This window comes from Diabrotica undecimpunctata, chromosome 10, assembly GCF_040954645.1.
Source record: "Diabrotica undecimpunctata isolate CICGRU chromosome 10, icDiaUnde3, whole genome shotgun sequence".
NCBI classification, from domain to species: Eukaryota; Metazoa; Arthropoda; class Insecta; order Coleoptera; family Chrysomelidae; genus Diabrotica; species Diabrotica undecimpunctata.
This window is the reverse complement of record NC_092812.1, coordinates 65,148,166-65,167,841: the sequence shown is the minus strand read 5'-3', so window position 1 is coordinate 65,167,841 and position 19,676 is coordinate 65,148,166. Positions and strand designations below refer to the sequence as shown.

General features: G+C 36.6%; 1 protein-coding gene across 1 annotated transcript in view; it reads right to left on the bottom strand.

Annotated features, from left to right (window-relative positions):
• LOC140452251 (dual serine/threonine and tyrosine protein kinase-like) overlaps positions 1-17,715 on the bottom strand; it is a 115,726-nt gene extending 98,011 nt beyond the window's left edge. The window contains exons 1-2 of the mRNA XM_072546390.1: positions 17,336-17,715; positions 13,428-13,591 (exon numbers count right to left, since the gene is read on the bottom strand). Of these exons, the coding sequence (XP_072402491.1) occupies positions 13,428-13,591; positions 17,336-17,453 (282 nt within the window). The 5' untranslated portion in view covers positions 17,454-17,715. The remainder of the gene's footprint in view (positions 1-13,427; positions 13,592-17,335) is intronic.
• Positions 17,716-19,676: the final 1,961 nt, after the last annotated feature.

Here is a 19,676-nt window from a genome sequence, read left to right as displayed (position 1 = left end):
TATTTCACTGTAACATCCAACATCCGACTCCATGATTAATAAGCAACCCAAAATGGCAACACCTGTCTAATAGAGTTCTCCAAAAAACGCAATAACAACATACTAATCAAAAACAAACTAAACGAGATTCTTGAACGAGACTACCTTAACTGCACAAACATCTTTACCGATGCCTCTAAATCTAATGATAACATTGGTTGAGCATTTCTTACTCCAACGTCTACTTTCAAATTTAAACTACCGCCTAGCTCAAGTGTTTTCACCGCTGAACTGTTTGCTTTGTGCCGTGCCCTAAAACATGCAAACCTCTCAAGAATTTCAAAACCTCTATTTCTCACCGACTCGCTCAGCTCTCTTCTTGCAATGCTGCATCTGTATCCTAAACAGCCCTTGGAGCAACTAATAAAAACTGAACTACAATCGCCCAAGAGAACCACCTAACTCCTAAATTTATATGGATCCCATCGCATATACGAATTATCGGCAATGAAGAGGTAGACAGTAGTGCTCGTGATGCAGCAAAAAGTGCGGAATACGAATTAGTGCATGAGAGTGTATGTAAAGATCTTAAAACGTTTTTTAAACAAAAAGTGATTGGTCAGTGGCAGCGCGAATGGTTTCTATCGCAATCTAAATTAAGATCGCTAAAAGCAGATACACGACAGTGGAAAACTATTGCTAGTACACGGTTTATTCGGTTCTAACGCGCCTACGTGTAGGACACACTAAGATCACACACTCTTATTTACTTTCAGCCAGTGAACGCCCCCTGTGCGACCTATGTGCTACGCCTCTTACCGACGTCCATTTGTTAATTGAGTATCCAAAATATCATAGAGAACATTCAATAAACAATATACCAAATACTCTACCAGATTTATTAGGAGAAAACTGTCACGTAAAAAACTTATTAAATTACCTAAGATCAATCAATATTTTTTATCAGATTTAAAGTTTTGTTTACTGAGTAACGCCGCTAATAACCTGTTGGTGGATGCGGCAATGTTTCTTTTTAATAAAAAAATAATAATAAGTACCTAAGGCGTCATTCTCGTATTACGTAACGTAATTAGGAGGTCCTGTAAAACGCGTTACGTAACATTGTTTTTTTACTTAAGAGCGTAGGCGCAAAATTTCGGGCCAATGCTTTTTAAATGCAATCATTTTTTTCGAATCCTGAGAAAACTAACAAATATTTTTGAAAAATTTAAACTCAGAATGAAAGATTACATTATTACCGAGAGCCGAAAGTCCCTTAGAATACAGAAAAAAATTTTTTGAATGAGATATTTGAAATTAAAAATCACACTAAATTTTCTCTTTTTTTTTTTTTCACCCCTGTAACTTATTAAAATAAACATTATAGAAGTTTTCAGGGACTTTCGGCCCTCAGTAATAATGTATTCTTTCAGTCTGCGTTTAAATTTTTCAAAAATACTTATTAGTTTTTTTAGGATTCGAAAAAAATGAATGCATTTAAAAAGCATTGGCCCGAAATTTTGCGCCTACGCTCTTAAATAAAAAAACTATGGTAATAAAATCTCCCAAGTTTCAATTTCGTAATCATTTTCGTTTATGTTTTATGGGGAATTCCTCGATTGTATTGTACGGTCCTTTTCTGTGACCATCGTTGTCAGTGATATTACATAGCACCAAGGTTGATACGATCAATAGTAACGAGCGGCAAATGCTGCTCGTATATTATTATTAGTTAAAAACTATTATAATAAGAAATATTTCATACCTAGAGCATATTCTTCGAGAAGACCGGTACACAATATTTTAACTTATCATGAAAGGTCGCATTCAATCAAAGGCCGCAGAGGAATTGGAAGGAAGATGTCATGGCTCAAGAACATTTGCGATTGGATAGGAATATGCAGTGCTGCACAACTATTTAGATTAGCTGAAGACCGTGAGAAATTCGCCAATGTAATTGCCAACGATAAGGGGAACTAAAATGGCACCGAAAGAAGAAGATATCTAACATGATTTTATTTTTAATTTTTGTTAAGAATACGATTTTAATTTAAATAAAATGTTTTATTTCAGTTACATTTACGTTTCTAACTGTATTGCTAAATGTAGAAATAAATATATTAATTTATGAGTTTATTATTAAAAAAGTATGCATGGGAAGAACCATAAGGATGAAGCAAAAAATGTATGTAAGGATGGAGTAAGGAAAACGTAAAAGTTAGAAATCTCTTGTTTTATTTATTATTACCGCAAATACGATTAAAACAATAACAAAGTTATTTTACCGACTTTCCGGTACTTTTGGCAACATAATTGTTATTTTTAGGTATAAATGGTCACTTGAGTGTTACGTAACGTTTAGGTAGGGGGAGGAGGTCTTGTAAAACGTTACGATACGTTCCATGGATGGCAGAAGGGGCCAAAAATCCTCTTTTGCTTGAACGCCCCCTAATACAAAATATATATATTGTTACGATAAAAATCCTGGCCTAAAAATAACCGTATTATATTATGACTAATGCTGTTCTGTTTTAGAATATACGAGACCTTTCGAATAGCTGGCATAAACTCCAAGTAATAAAAAAAACTGGTTCCATTCGAATCTTCCGGAATTAGGCCTGTCCATTCGAGGCGAAACCAGGTCAATTGAGGTCAAAATCCATGGGATTCTAGAGCAGCTGTTTTCGTATAAATATGGAGGAACTTTTATTTTGAAAACAGTTAGTTAATTCGGACGACGCGCTCGCGATAAAATGTTACGTTCGCTTTTTAATAAATTATGTATGTTTAGTGAAAATAAATAAATATCAGTCATTGTGCTTTTTAATGAATTAAGATAAGAACAAGACATTATAAATTAAAGACTTAACAATTAATAAATTCACAACAAATGGTGTCAGAGTGAGATCGAACATAAATTAGACTTATAATAATAATACAAGTGTGATAAAATAAATTGTGAAAATGGCTACGATTTATGAGCTGACAGTGACTAATTTAAGAAGACATCTTGAAGACAGAGAATTAGCTTCTACCGGAAAAAAGGCTGAGTTAGTCCAACGACTAAAGAACGCTTTGCTAGAAGAAGGACTAGACCCAGAGACTTATATATTTGAAGACAAACATGATGCTGTCATCTCGTCGATTTCGAAATTGGAGAACAAAGTATCCGGCGACATCGCTTCTTTAGAAAGCAAAGTTTCTAACGAGATTTCTTCTCTGGAAAGCAAAGTCTCTGCTAACATCTCTTCGGAAATCTCTAAAGTCACTTCTGAGATGTCTGCCCTGGACGATAGAATATCTTCGTTAAAAAACCAAGTTGCTGCCGATAAGTTGGCCTTCGAAGAAAAGATTAAAGAGATGGAAAGGAAGATGGAAGAAACAGGGACAGCAGAGAGAGGTAACAATCCGATTACAGTGGAGATAAAAGAAGACGAGACGAAATGTAAGTTGGAAACACGGCCGAAATTTGAAGGAAGTGGAAGTTCTGTGCATGTCAAAGTCCCAACTTTCGACGGAAAATCGTCATGGAACAACTACATGAAACAGTTCGAATCAGCTGCAAGAGCGAATGGATGGTCTGAAAAAGAAAAGGCTATAAACCTGACTATCGCTCTTCGAGGAGATGCCTTAGATGTGCTTCAGACCATAGCAGTAGAGGAGACCGATGATTTCGAACAACTGAAGAAGAGGTTAAATATGCGATATGGCCACGAACATTTGGAGCATGTATATCAGTCGCAGCTTAAAAATCGTAGACAGAAGAAAGATGAGGCTCTTCAAGAATATGAGGTAGATATTGCCAGATTAGTACGATATGCTTATCCAACAGCTCCCGAAGACATGATGGAAAAATTGGCCGTTCAAACGTTTATTGATGGTCTTCGTGATCATGAAATGCAGAGAACACTACGATTAGCTCGTCACAAGACGCTGGTTGATGTCCTATCCGCCGCCCTCGAATACGAGTCAGCTACGCAGGCCTCTGGCGGGTACAGTAAAGTTAGGACTGTAAAAGAGGAAGGAGATGAAGATAAACTTGACCAGCTCGTTAATATGATGAAAAGCATGACATATAAGAAAACGAAGACCATCAGATGCTGGAATTGTGGCGAAATAGGACACGTGCGAAGCTCCTGTAAGCACCCTAGGTACGACTCAAATCAAGAAACTCACCATCAGGAAAACTAGAACGGGTCAGCCTTAGGGGGGCAGCTTCGACCCAGAACTTTTCCAAAGACCCTCTCATACTAATAGCTTCTTTGAAATGTCGTGAAGATAGTGTATATGTAGATGGAGACATAAATGGTAAAAAGCATACGTTGTTGGTGGATACCGGAGCGACCAGAACCATTATACGCCCGACAGTTATAAACAGCCGAAAGAAACTGTTACCAACGAGGTTGCGACTTCGGACCGCTACAGGTGAAAATGCTAACATTCATGGAGAAATCCAGGTACAATTGGGAATTGGAGCAGAAAAGTTCGTCCATACTGTTATAGTTGCTGACATCGAAGAGGATGTTATATTAGGAATGGACGTAATGAATATGCATGGATTCCAATTGGATTTTAAGAATAAGGTAATCAAAGTTGGCAACGAGGAGGTATTTCTCCATCCACATAATGACAACACTGTGCAAGCAGCCATTACAGAAGATACAGTCGTGCCTGCGAGAAGCGAAACGATCATAGTAGCGCGACTACAGGGAATTGTAGACGAAGGGAGACCTGTTATGATGGAGCCTTGGAACCACGACGATGAGGTTGGCCGTGGAATCATAATTGGAAAGGAATTGGTGACTTCGGCTAAAGAAATTCCTGTGAGACTTATCAATGTCAACGACTACCCAGCGACCATAAAGAAAGAGACAAAAGTAGGAACTTGTGTACCTGTGACATCCATAATCCGTCAGGCGACAACATCTGATAATTCCAACGACAAATTCGACCAAATGGTTGCAGTTGCAGGACAGTCTCTAAATCAGATGGAGAAAAGGAAATTAAGGGAATTTCTGCGGCAGTATCGTGATATTTTCGTACCGAAAGGAGGAAAGACGGGAAGAACTACCGTTGTTAAGCATAAAATTGATACTGGTAATGCTAAGCCAATTCGTCAAACAGCTCGACGATTACCACAGGCGAAGAGAGAGGAAGCTGAAACGATTGTTCAGGAAATGAAGAAAGACGGGGTGATAGAACCTTCTACGAGCCCATGGGTCTCTCCGGTGGTCCTGGTTAAGAAGAAAGACGGAACGACGAGGTTCTGTGTGGATTACCGTTTGCTGAACAACGTTACCAAGAAAGATAGTTATCCTCTGCCTCGGATCGATGACACATTGGACACATTGGCTGGAAGTAAATTGTTTTCTACTTTAGATTTGAAGTCTGGATACTGGCAGGTAGAAATGGACCCAGTCGATAAAGAAAAGACAGCCTTCACCACAGGATCTGGATTGTGGCAATTCAACGTTATGCCATTTGGACTTTGTAATGCTCCTGCGACATTTGAGAGGCTTATGGAAAATGTGTTGAGAGGGTTATCTTGGAAAACATGCCTGGTTTATTTAGATGACATAATCGTCTTGGGGGAGACATTCGAAGATCATTTGAGGAATTTAGAAAACGTTTTTAATCGACTTAAAGCTGCCCAATTGATGCTAAACCCCAAGAAGTGCCAGCTATTTCAAGGTAAAGTCAATTATCTGGGTCATATAGTCAGTAAAGAAGGAGTGGCCGTGGATAAGGGAAAAATCGATTCCATTAAGGAATGGCCAAAACCAACTGACAAACATCAAGTGAGAAGTTTTCTTGGACTATGTACTTACTACCGGAGGTTTATTAAGAAGTTTGCAGATATCGCTAAGCCATTAACGCGACTTACAGAGGAAGCAAGAGAATACCGCTGGGATATAGACTGCCAAAATGCCTTTGAGACCTTGAAAAAGCATTTAATAACAGCACCAATTTTAGGGTATCCACTGCCAGAAGGAGAGTTCATCTTAGATACAGATGCAAGTAATGTGGGAATTGGAGGAGTGCTGTCTCAGATTCAAGGAGGACAGGAACGAGTCCTCGGATATTTTAGTAAAGTTCTTTCAAAACCTGAGCGGAATTATTGCGTCACGAGAAGAGAACTTCTGGCAGTAGTGAAATCAGTAGAGCACTTCTATCAATACCTCTATGGAAGAAAGTTTCTAATCCGAACCGACCATGCCGCCCTTAAGTGGTTGATGCAGTTTAAGAATCCAGAGGGTCAGATAGCCAGGTGGATCGAACGACTCCAAGAATACGATTTTAAGATTGAGCACCGGGCCGGAGTTAGCCACAGAAACGCTGATTCTCTTTCCAGAAGGCCATGCTCAGCAGAGTGTTCCCACTGCAACAAAACGGAATCCAAGGAAGCAGCAGTGCTAAGAACGACGATTGTCAACGACGACTGGACGCCTACTAAGATCAGGGAAGAACAAGAGAGAGATCCAGTTATACAGAAAATCCGAAAATGGAAAGAGGAAAACCGTCGACCACCTTGGCAGGAAATATCAAACCTATGCTCAGTAGTTAAGACGTATTGGGCCCAGTGGGACTCATTTATCATCGAAGATGGCTTGCTTAAACGAGTCCTGGAAAATGATGACGGTTCAGAGAAGAGAAGACAGTTGGTGATCCCAAAGAGCAGAATAGCCGAAGTACTTCGTCAGTTACACGACAGTCCATCGGGAGGGCATTTTGGTGTAAGGAAAACCCTTCAGCGAATTCGGGAACGGTTTTATTGGATGAACAGTTCCGACGATGTAAAAGACTGGTGTAAGAAATGTACTATTTGTGCCACGAGTAACGGGCCTTACCGAAAAAGGAGAGCTCCTATGAGACAATATAATGTTGGAAGCCCGTTTGAAAGAATAGCTTTGGACATCGCTGGGCCATTTCCAGAAAGTGAAAATGGAGGCAAGTACATGCTGGTAGTAATGGATTACTTCACTAAGTGGGTCGAGATTTACGCACTTCCAGACCAGAAGGCCGCCACCGTTGCAGATAAGTTGATCCAAGAATATATCAGCCGATTTGGAGTGCCTTTGGAGATCCATAGTGACCAAGGCAGGAACTTCGAAAGCGATCTATTCCAAGGAATATGTGATAGACTAGGCATGAAGAAAACAAGAACTACAGCATATCATCCGCAATCTGATGGTATGGTAGAACGGATGAATAGGACAGTTGGCAAATATTTGACAAAGATGGTGTCCGATCATCAGCGAGACTGGGACCAATACCTTCCGTTCTTCACAATGGCCTACAGATCTGCTGTTAACGAATCAACAGGCCAGACACCAGCGAAAGTCCTATTCGGACGCGAAATGCGACTACCTTGTGATCTAGAGTTTGGGTGTCGACCTGGAGAAGATGTAGCAGGTGAAGATTATGTGATCGAATTACGAAGAAGAATGGACGATGTACATGAGTTGGTCCGTTCCCACCTTCAGATCGCTAGCGACCGAATGAAGAAACGGTACGATACACAAGCCGAAAAGGGTTGCTTTAAGAAGAACGACAAAGTATGGCTGTATAATCCCAAGAAGCGAAAAGGTTGTTCTCCCAAATTGCAGCAGTTTTGGGAAGGTCCATACCTTATTATGGAGAAGATCAACGATGTCATCTACCGAATAAGCAAGATTCCGAAGGGAAAGCCGATGATAGTACACCATAACCGGCTGGCGTCTTTCGAAGGTGACCACGACGTAGATGAAGAAGTGGAAGTAAACCAAGTCCACGATGTGTCTGACCTCACGTTTGAGGAATTCATGGGTGCCTATGGAGGTACCGGTAAAGCGAGACATGGTGTTACCACTGAAGAAAAGCAAGATCTACTAGCGCTCCCCGATGACTACTCGCTGGCCCTCACCATCCCGGCCAGTATCAAAGACGCACCAGGGTTGGCATCCGTCTTTCGAAGGAAGTTTGGTCGAGTTGCAGAACTTCAATGCCAGGTGCCAGCTCCCGGTAAAACCTTGAAACTCCAAGATGCATCACGTTACCTTTTCTACCTGGTAACAAAAGACACTGCCCGTGACCAACCTACCTACCGAGATGTATGGGAAGCCTTACTTCAATTGAGAGAGCACGTACTAGAGTCCGACGTGCAAAAGTTAGCCATGCCAAAGTTGGAGTGCCGCCAATTAGATTGGAGGGTTATCCGAAATATGGTGGAGGAGATCTTCAAAGACACCGAAGTCCAGGTGTTAGTCTGTTGCAATCCGCATAGTTACTGGTGCGGAGAGAAAACCGTCCCTTGTCATTTTTATACAACTGGAAGTTGTAAAAGAGGGTCCAGTTGCCGATACCAGCATACAGTTCCGGTTCCAGTCCCGACAAGGTTCCAGGAGGAACCATCTTTTAAGAGGGGGGCAATGTTACGATAAAAATCCTGGCCTAAAAATAACCGTATTATATTATGACTAATGCTGTTCTGTTTTAGAATATACGAGACCTTTCGAATAGCTGGCATAAACTCCAAGTAATAAAAAAAACTGGTTCCATTCGAATCTTCCGGAATTAGGCCTGTCCATTCGAGGCGAAACCAGGTCAATTGAGGTCAAAATCCATGGGATTCTAGAGCAGCTGTTTTCGTATAAATATGGAGGAACTTTTATTTTGAAAACAGTTAGTTAATTCGGACGACGCGCTCGCGATAAAATGTTACGTTCGCTTTTTAATAAATTATGTATGTTTAGTGAAAATAAATAAATATCAGTCATTGTGCTTTTTAATGAATTAAGATAAGAACAAGACATTATAAATTAAAGACTTAACAATTAATAAATTCACAACAATATATATATATATATATATATATATATATATATATATATATATATATATATATATATATATATTTAGGGATTCTACAGTATTCACTGCCTTCCCTCGCTCAACCGTTTCCATCTCTCTCTGTTGTTCCATTCTCCATCGTTTAGGCCTCTCTTACTCATGGCGTCGTCTACTTCGTTCCTCCAGGATTTTCGGGGTCGTCCTCTTTTCCTCCTTCCTATAGGGCTCCATTCGGTTATTCTCTTTATCCATCTGCTGTCGCTAGTTCTTCTTACATGTCCATACCACAAAATATATACCATAACAATATGCCATGAATGTAACAATTAATGTGATATTAAGGAAGTAAGTCTAAAGTAAATGTTCAAGTTTCAATCTCTGCAAGTTTGTAATCGATATTCAAATGATCGAGCCACATTTCTTAACGTTTGTAAGTCAATATTACTAAAAGCTTCTCTTATTCTATTTTTCATATCATCTGGCGTTGTTGGAGGCTTCTAGTCACAAAGTTTTTTTACAGCCTCACATGAAAAAAATATTTGACGATTGCGGTGATCGCGGTTGCCAAATAGTTGGTCCTCCTCTGCCTATCCACCTAACAGGAAAGTTATTATTTAGATGATTGTGAAAAAGAGCGGTGTGATAAACTGGAGCACCATAGTATAAAAGACACATTCTTTGTCGAATATTAAGTGAAATATTTTGCAGTAGTCCTAGCATGGCAGAAAATCCAGATATACAGCACCATTCACACAGCCGTCAAAAAAATGTGGGACAATCACATAGTCCCCAACAATACTGCCCCAAACATTTATAGAACTCCTAGTTTGATTATGACTGTTAATAAAGTAGGGATTCCTTGATCCATTCTTCTTCGCGTGCCATATCAGAATTATCCGACGTTGGCGATCACCATTGCGAAGGCCTCTCGATCTTCTGCCACATGGAATAATTGTCCTGCATTTGATATCTGTGTCCATTCACGAATGTTTTTTAACGAAGAAACTTGTTTTCTTCCTACACCTCTACGGCCCTCTATTTTGCGTTTAAGGATCAGTTGTAATATTTTATATCGACTTCCCCTTACTATATGTCCCAGATAATACATTTTTCGATGTTTAACACTCTTTAGCAGTTCTCTATCTTTGTTGACGCTCCTTAGTACTTCTTCATTAGTTTTTCTTACTGTCCAAGGTATCTTTAGCATTCGTCTATGAACCCACATTTTCAATGCTTCAATTTTGTTCATGATCGATACTTTTAGCGTCCACACTTTTGCACTATACAAAAGTACAGACCAAACATAGCACTTAGCCATTCTTTGTCTTAGTTCTAAACCGAGATGATAAAAGTAGTTTTAGTCATTGCTATTCTACGTTTTATTTCTATGTCTGGATCTAGTTGGTCTGTTATCACAGTTCTAAAATATGTCATTTTGTGAACTTTCCCAACTTGGACTCCGTTTAATTGAAGCTTTGCATCAGGATGTGGGTCACGACTAAACACTAAAAATTTGGTTTTGTTGAGTTTATTTTAATGCTCATTTCCTCTCCTACCTACCTAATGCTTGATGCATATTAATGAAAATTACGCCGATTCAATGTTCGCGGATTCACGGACCCAGTGAGAACAAAAAATGAAAAATTAAAAAAGCCCCGGGCAGAGCGGCATTGTGGCAGAGAAATTCAAATATGGAGGAAAGGTTTTACGAAACCAACTTCGTGAGTTATTGGTAGAAGTGTGGGACGCCGAAGAAATACCCCAAGACTGGAACACGTCTTTTTGCTTGCCTTTGTCCTGGTGTGTTAGACCAATATGATCTTAGTTGATTGAGTTCCCAGGTACGGAGTTCCTCTCTGATGTGGCTTTTCGATAGTCCACAGAAGGGTTCCGGACCCTGGAATGGGGTATTAGCTCCTTCTTTTGCGAGGCTGTCAGCTTCCTCATTTCCTGCAATTCCCTTGTGACCTGGCACCCACATCACAGTTACATTGTTGCGTTCCGCCAGCTTCTTGAGTCCCAAACCAACTTCGACTCACATGTAAATGACTTTAGAGCCTTTAAGGCGGCTTGGCTGTCTGATAAAATAAGGACTCTTGCCCTACGGGTGTCTCGGTTGAGACATTCTTGGGCACTTATGTCTATAGCATGTATTTCTGCCTGGAAGATAGTTGGGGCGTTTCCAAGAGATTTAGATAGCCTGAAATTGGGCCCAATAACTCCCACTCCTGCCCTTTCATCTATCTTAGATCCATCCGTATACCATACGAGTGAACCTTCTTCCACTTTTGGTTCAATTTCTTCACCCATTTGGTGGTTTTTTATGACCACTTCAAAGGGTGTTTCAAAGTCGAATTTGACTGGCATAGCATCTGTCAGCATGTCCATAGAATCCAATGGAATTTCTTCTAAGATTTTCAGGTGGCCAACTAGATCTCCAGATTTCATTATTTGTGTCTGTCGCAGTTTTAAGGCGGTAGTTACTGCCTCCCTCCTTATGCAGAACTGCAAGGGAGGAAGGTTCAGCATCGCCTCTAGAGCTGCAGTGGGACATGTTGACATTGCCCCTGTGATTCCCAAACAAGCTAGCCGCTGCACTTTTTGAAGCTTGGCGTTAGCTGTTGTTTGTTGTGTTTTTGGCCACCATACGAATGATGCGTATGTGACCATGGGCCTAATTATTGTTTTATATGACCAGAGAGTCATTTTCGGTTGTAGGCCCCAATTTTTTCCAAACGTCTTGCGGCAGGTCCAACTTGCCACCAAAGCTCTGGATAAAATTTTTTCAATATGACTATTCCAGGTGAGTTTTTGATCTAGGGTTACCCCCAGATATTTTACTTCCTTGGAATAGTCTAATGTGATGCCATTCATAGTTGGAGCCTGTAAATTGTATTTACGTCTCCTTGTGAAAGGTATCAAAGTCGTTTTACTGGGGTTGACATTTAAGCCCTCTTTCGAGCACCAACTTTTAATTTCGTTAAGAGCAGTTTGCATGAGACTAGATATAGTCTGGTCATGCTTGCCTCTAATTGTAACAACTAGGTCATCTGCGTAACCTTGGGTTATAAAACCAGAATCATGCAACTTAGTGAGAAGGTCATCCACAACCAAAGACCACAGCAGAGGCGATAATACTCCCCCTTGAGGGCACCCCTTTACCGCTGTCACAGTCGCAGATTCTCCTCCAATACTAGCAGTGATGATTCTCGTTTTTAGCATGTACAAAATAATTAAGGCCAAAGATATATCTCGTAATACCAAAAAAAGAGTATACAAAACTATAATTAGTTCCACAATGCTATACGCTGCCGAGACATGGACTATGAACAAAACCATACAGAACAGACGCAGAATGTTTGGTGAAAAAGTAGTAAAGGGAGAATGGAGAAGACGAACTAAAGTGGAAGTGTACCAATTGTATGCTAAACCCCCAATAACAAAAGTAGTAAAAAAACGTAGACTAGAATGACTGGGACATTTGGAAAGAATGCAAGATAATAGAGGGATGGGAATCAGAGATTGGAAGCTCACCGCTAAGAAGAGAAAACGATGGAAATTAACATTAGTTATTTATTGAATAAGAATCATTTTGTTATATTATTACACAAGTTATTAATACTTACAAAAATTGCAGATACTCCCGAAATTTGAAGAAAACTAAAAATATTCTGGAAATTATTGGGTTTAGATATAGAGAATGCTTAATAAAAATAAAATATTATTATAATAAATGCAATTTTTTGGAAAAAAAATAAAGGGTTATACATTTAAAAAATATGAGAAAATCGTATTTTCAGTAATCAGTGATTCAGTGATTAAAATCGTGATCAGTGTAGTAGTGTCTGGGGGCTCGGAAGACTGAGACTTTGGAAGCCCTGAAGAAGACATCAGAGAGGGTGTCTAAAGCTCGGCGCAGTAATAATCGACGCCGTTCAACCCGGAAGCCTGTTAAGTTTAATATTAGTTTTTGTAATAGTACTAATCTTAGCTTTAGGTTTAATTGTACCAACAGCGGAAATCTTTCAGATGGGTGTGTGTGTCTGTATGGGATATCCTAATTACTACACAACCATAAGGTGTATCTTGAAAGTAACATTGTAGATTTAGGTGGAAACCTTAAATCATTATCTTTTCTTAAACTGTGGTTAAAATAAAATTGCTTATTAGTCTAAAAGGAGGCCATATTGTAATAATATGCATCACAGGTGTAGTTGAAACAAATTGATGTTGCTACTATGTTGTTATGATAGACAAAAAAACTGAAATCATTGAAAAACTACATGTCATCAAAACTAATTCTAAAAAATCGATGTCAAACGAAATTTCAAATTGTAAAAATGAAATAATGCTGATAACTGTGATGGTAATTATCAGAATTATTAATAGACATTATATAAAATGTTTATATAATAATTTGGTATAAAGTGATCGGCAATATTGAATAGAATAATCTGTAAAACTGATTTTAGATAGAACTCTTGGTTATTACATTTAACCGTTTGTCTATTTACTACTACTCGTCTCCAAATGGTAATGTTCTTTATTTTCTTGTTCACTATTACAATTGTGAATATTTCCTTTATATATGCATTAAAATGAGAAGAAAAATTGCTTACCCATCTCCACTGTGAACTGAATAGTGGCAAAATAGCTTGTCCAAGTAACGCATTAACAAATAAAGCTTTTGAATGGCAATTCTGACCAAAAATAAAAAGTGTTGGCACTCTTTCTAATTTTGGACGAATCACTTCAATATCTATTTGAAAGGATTCATCTTTTTCTGAAATAAAAATCAAAGATATTATTATAGTTATATACATATATCAATATATATATATATATATATATATATATATATATATATATATATATTGCGTAAAAAATGAAAGATGAAAAATGAAAGTGTAAAAAAGTGTGTAAAATATTAACAAAGGCCTACGGTTAACATGCTATAAAAAAAACATGTGTTTACGCGTGGTATAAACGTGTCTAAGATAGCCGTGAAGACGTTAAAGATGATGAACGCCCCAGCACATCAAAAACCGATGAAAACGTAAAAAAGTGATAGAAATAGTTATGAACGAGCGTCGAATCACAATCGGAAAAATTATTGATGATGTTGGCATATCAATTCGCTCATGCCATGATATTGTTTCAAACGTTTTAGGTATGAAACGCGTGTCAGCAAAATTTATTCTAAAATGACGTAAACGACGACCAAAATTTACTCAAAAGGGTTATAGCAGGTGAAGAAACATGGGTTTATGGATATGACGTCGAAACTAAGGTTCAATCATCCCAGTGGAGGCATTCTAGTTCGCCAAAATCAAAAAAGGCTCGACAAGTCCAGTCGAACGTGAAGGTTACGCTCACTGTGTTCCTTGAATTTAATGTCATAACTATTGCACCATGAAAGCAAATGCGGTAAATGAGCGGTAAATGAAAATGGTGTCTGGAGAAGACGATACAACTTCGAACTCTATAGGATATACCAGGAACCAGATATCGTAAAACACATAAAGATAGGACGTCTGAGGTGGGTAGGCCATGTAATGCGGATGGAGCAAACCGACCCAGCTAGAAAAACGCTCCTTGACAGACCTATTGGTCAAAGAAGAAGAGGAAGATCCAGAACAAGATTCCTAGATAACATAGACCAAGATATGAGAAATATGGAAATACGTGCTTGGCGGAGGAAGGCGATGGATAGGGACGACTGGAGAAAAATTCTTGGAGAGGCTAGGACCCACACAGGGTTGTAAAGCCAAAATGATGACTATTGCACCATGAACTTTTGCCATGAGGTCAAATGGTCAATAAAGAGTACTACCTAAAATTTTGATTATAGGCCTATCTACACACTGAGACACTGCATTAGGTTTAATAAATGAAAAATAGACATATATTTGTGGTAACCCCAGTGGCGGGTGATTGCTAAAGTGTTTGCAGCTTATTATAGTATTAATGTTTATATTTTTAGGTTTTTTTCTGTTGATATTTGACATTTATAAATAGATGTTTATATCAATGTTTGAAAATTTGCCGCCCCTGGATATTTTCCGCCCTAGGCGATAGCCTACTCGGCCTTATGGGAAATACGGCCATGTTTACCACGTTAAAGTGAAGGGGAGAACTTTGCGAGCTCTGTTTTTTTAGAATGGATCTTCATATTGAACTATGCAGGGAAAATGTGCCATATCTCGCCTTTTATGGTATGCAGAACATTCATTGTTTCTAAACTGGAGTAGCTCGAGTTAATAATAAGAACTGGTCAACTTTCACCTAGCGGAAAAATCAGTAAATCCCAGAAAAATAAACTAATTAATATTTTCCAAAAAAGAGTTGTTGAATTTTACTATTATTTCACAACACATACTTATTAAAATTTTAATAATTAATGTATATTCTTTATATAAATATAATATTAATTATAAATTAATATTCAAAATATGTTTATTTAAAGTAAAATGTGAAACGAATTATTTTTTAAGAAGTTTTTACACTATCTGAAGTACAGTTGTTTAAATAATCACTCTCCGGGATAAACAAATTGAATACCTTACAAACTGTTTGGTCTAGCTGAGATTTAGAACACTTCAATAACTCATTAATTGTCATAATTTGAAGTAGTTTTATTTCATGTCATTACGCAAAAAAACAATGTTATTAACATTTATAAATTACTGCAAAAATAAGTGTTTTTTGTAATTATATCAGACAATTATTTATGTATTTTAATTTAGAAAATCACAAAATAAAGAACTTTTTAAGATCTACAACTTTTATTTGAACCATTTTCTCTCAAATGTATAATAAACATTTTATAGACAAAAAATGATTTTGACAAAAAAAAGAGTATACAACAGAAGAAAAGTACATACTTTTTATTTATAGATCTAGAGAAAGTTTTCGACAAGGTATCAATAAAAAATTACATCACAGCACCATTAAATACAATTGAAGTATAGAGACAGAGATGTTGTTTTTCTCCTACTCTCTTCAAGATATATTTATACAGAGCTCTAGCTAAATGATAAAAAAAATGCAGAAACTTGACTGAGAATAGGGGATGACATGCTTTTCACTTTATTATTTGCAGATAGCAAAATCCTTACCAGACCTTACCATCAACATATCAACAAGTGTGAATATCTGGTGGTAAGAAACAGAAATAGAAGATCTAATTTTAGATACAGAAAGCATAAAAGGTGTAGAGAAAAGTAAATATCTAGAAGTCATCATCATCACTGGCCTAACAACATTAGAGTCTTGACCTGTACCAGGATTCTTCTCCATTCTAATCTGTTTCGTGGTTTTTTTTTATTGTAATTGTATTGTATTTATGATATCTGGATCCTGGTATTTTTTGTATAGTTCAAAGTTGTATCTTCTTTGCCAAATTCCATTTTCTTTTGTACCTTTGTATATGTGTGACAATATTTTTCTTTTAAAGGTGCTAATAATCTTTCCTCACTTTTATAGAGAGTGTCCAGTCTAAGTCCTGGGAACATTTATAGGCAGTGAATACTTGCCTCTTCACTATATATATATATATATATATATATATATATATATATATATATATATATATATATATATATAATCATTATTATTATTATAAGCTATTGCAAGACATGTATTACAACTTTAAATTTTTGTACTCAAGAATACCAATAGAGATCATATTACCACAGAATGTAAAAATTTACTGGGAATTAGAGAAATAAATTCAGATTTAAAAATATTTTTTCACCTAAAATTAACCAACACCTAAGTATATCTACAATACAACAGGCAAAAGTGAAATATGTGTTTTTATTATATGGTAGAAACCAATAATAAATCCAATATAGACCAATAAAACTGAAATACTCAGTGTATGTAAGATTGCCTTACACATAATGAACCCCCTGGAAAGAATCCCTGTTGAAAAAAATGAAAAAAAAGTAAAAATGGACAAAAGTGAAAGATGTTTATTATAAATGGTAGAAACCAATAGTACATCTAATATAGACCAATAAGACTGAAATGCTTGGTGTGTGCAAGAAGGCCTTACATAGCTATTACTCAAAGAAATCAACATAAAACATTTAGAAAAGCTGAAAATTAGTTATATTATTCAAAACCTCACATAGCTATTAGTCAAAGAATGCCATCTAATACATCTACAAATATGCTAAAAACACACTATGAAGACTTAAAATGTTCTAAATTAATTCAAAACCAAATGAGATAGTACAGCAAGTTGAAAGTTATTTAACTCATGTACTCCAACTGCATATAAAATGAGATTTAAATAAATAAAAACAGGGCATAGTAAGGAATGACATACCAGCCTTCCTCATTATAAATAAGAGTAAAAAGCTTCTGGGGATATATAATTTTTAATATCTAGTAAATAAATAACAACAGCTAAAATTGGTTTTTAGATTGCTAACATCATAAGTAGATTTAAAAGTTACAAACACTAAAAAAATATATTATAATTCCTTAAAATGAACAGCAAATATTATATTAAACTTACCATGAATATGAAGAGATGAATAAATTTCTTCAAAAGAACTTTGAGTATCTTGAATAATACGCTTAAGACTATTACAGTGTTTAGCGTATTTCTTAAATTCTTTAGGAATATCAACCATTATAGTGACCACAACACAAATTTATATAAAAAATGAAATTGGAATACTGAAGGGCTTAACACTAAAAATGAAATAACAGTATTATTCGGATAAAGACTTGTTTGCCTAACCGATCCCTTTGATTAGATTACACCATTGAGACTTCATATGTATTTCTGACTGTCCAAAACTGAAAATTATCATTAACCAAAATCTTATGTTATTTCACCTCTAAACTCAAAACATAAACACTAATGAATTTAACAAAATATCCTAACCTCAAATTTATTTAGTCTGACAGCAGTGGCAGATTCAGTTATCTCTACTTCTGATCCCTTTCCATTCGGCACACGGCCAGGTTTCAGACAACAAAACAATTAATTTTGAAATATAATAAAAAAAAATTGTATTTTCCAAAAGTTTTATAGATTTCACGGTCTCTATAATCTCTTTATTAAATAGTAATATTAAATTTGATGATACGATAAATCGGTTTTGGAAATACTGATCTTTATATGTTAATTTTCGCATCAAATTAAATTTTTTACGAAATAGATGTAATAACTGATTATTTAATCAACATATGACTTGGCTTTTATCGTACCTTTTTTAAATTTTACAAGTTTTTCTTTGTCAGTGTGTGAAGGTATTGGTGGATAATTTTTAGACCAGTACGTATGCAACCAGTTATACACTACACACATGTAAGTTTCAGTCCAAACTAAATAAGATGTACCTAATTTAATCCTAGACTATGAAAATTAGAGGTTTATCAACCAAGAGAACAGGCAGGATTCTGAAAAAGTTACAGAACTAATAATCATCTACAAAGCATAAAAACCCTAATAAAGAAAGAAGTGGAATACACAGTTGAGCTAAGCAAAATAATACAGACGCTTAAAGAATGCTGGCTAGACTATATTGATATAATATTATTATGCAATATATACATACAGGCAACACCCACTGTCAAATTACATACTAATACTAATCGAATAAAAATAATCGCCTAAACTTTTTAATACTGTGCTAGAACATGCATTTAAGAATTTGTATTGGCTGACAAAGGGAACAAAAATAGATGGAGAATAACTTACTTTTCGCCGATAATATAGTCAGAATAACTCAGGACTTAGGAATGGCAAGAGAGATGGTACAGGAACTCGTTGTGGCTACAGAAAATATGGGTTTAAATATAAACATCTCGAAAACAGAAATAATGACAAATTTGTTACCCAACCAGAACATCAGTACCTATTGGTGGGCAAGAAGTAGAACTCGTAGATAAAAATAAATACCTAGGATATAAAATTATGATTGGCAGGGATAATCAGACCCATGAACTGAAGAGAAGAATTGGTGGTGGGCAGCATATGGAAAATTGAGAGAAACTTTTAAAAGTGAGCTGCCCACATGCCTGAAGAAAAAAGTATTTGATCAATGCGTTCTCCCAGTGTTGACATAAGAAGCAGAAACACTTACTTTAACAAAAGCCTCGGCTACCAAACTAAGAGTCACACAGAGAAGAATGGAGCGATCCATGTTAGGAATAACTCTGCGAGACAAAATACAAAAAAACGAAGAGGTCAGGAGAAGAACCAAGGTAACTGACGTCATCCAAAGGGTAGCCAAACTAAAATGTAGATGGGTTATTGGAATGCAGACCAAGGGAAGACAAGAGAAGTATCGGTCGACCACCTACACGATGGGCTGGTGATTTAAGAAGACAAAATAAAAACTTTAAGAGAGGAGCACAAGATAAACGGGGTTGGAAACACGAGGAAGAGGCCGATGTTCAGCAGTCGACTTTTGAGGCTGGATAATGATGATGAAAATGGTACTAATAATAGCATTGAAGAAAATATAGATTTTATACACTATTTAATATTAAAATTTTTATCTATAGGTCATATAGCAATATAATAAGCTCTGAGTGATCCAATTAAGATAACTAACTTTATTAATATTTATTGAGATTACAAAAAATTATTTTAATACCAATAAATTAAAGATCTTTATTTACTTCATTTGAGAATTGGTTTTAGTTATTCCGCATCATCAATGCTCCTTACTAGACCTGAATGCTAAAAATAATCAAATATTTCTTTATTCTGTATCCCAGGAAGTACCAAAGACAGAAAAGTAGTTGGAAATCAGTCAAACTATTGTGAGTTCTCCTTAAAACTATGCAGATACTAACTGATAATGTAAGCAATGGATCTTGAAAATGTTTGCTGTATAGGG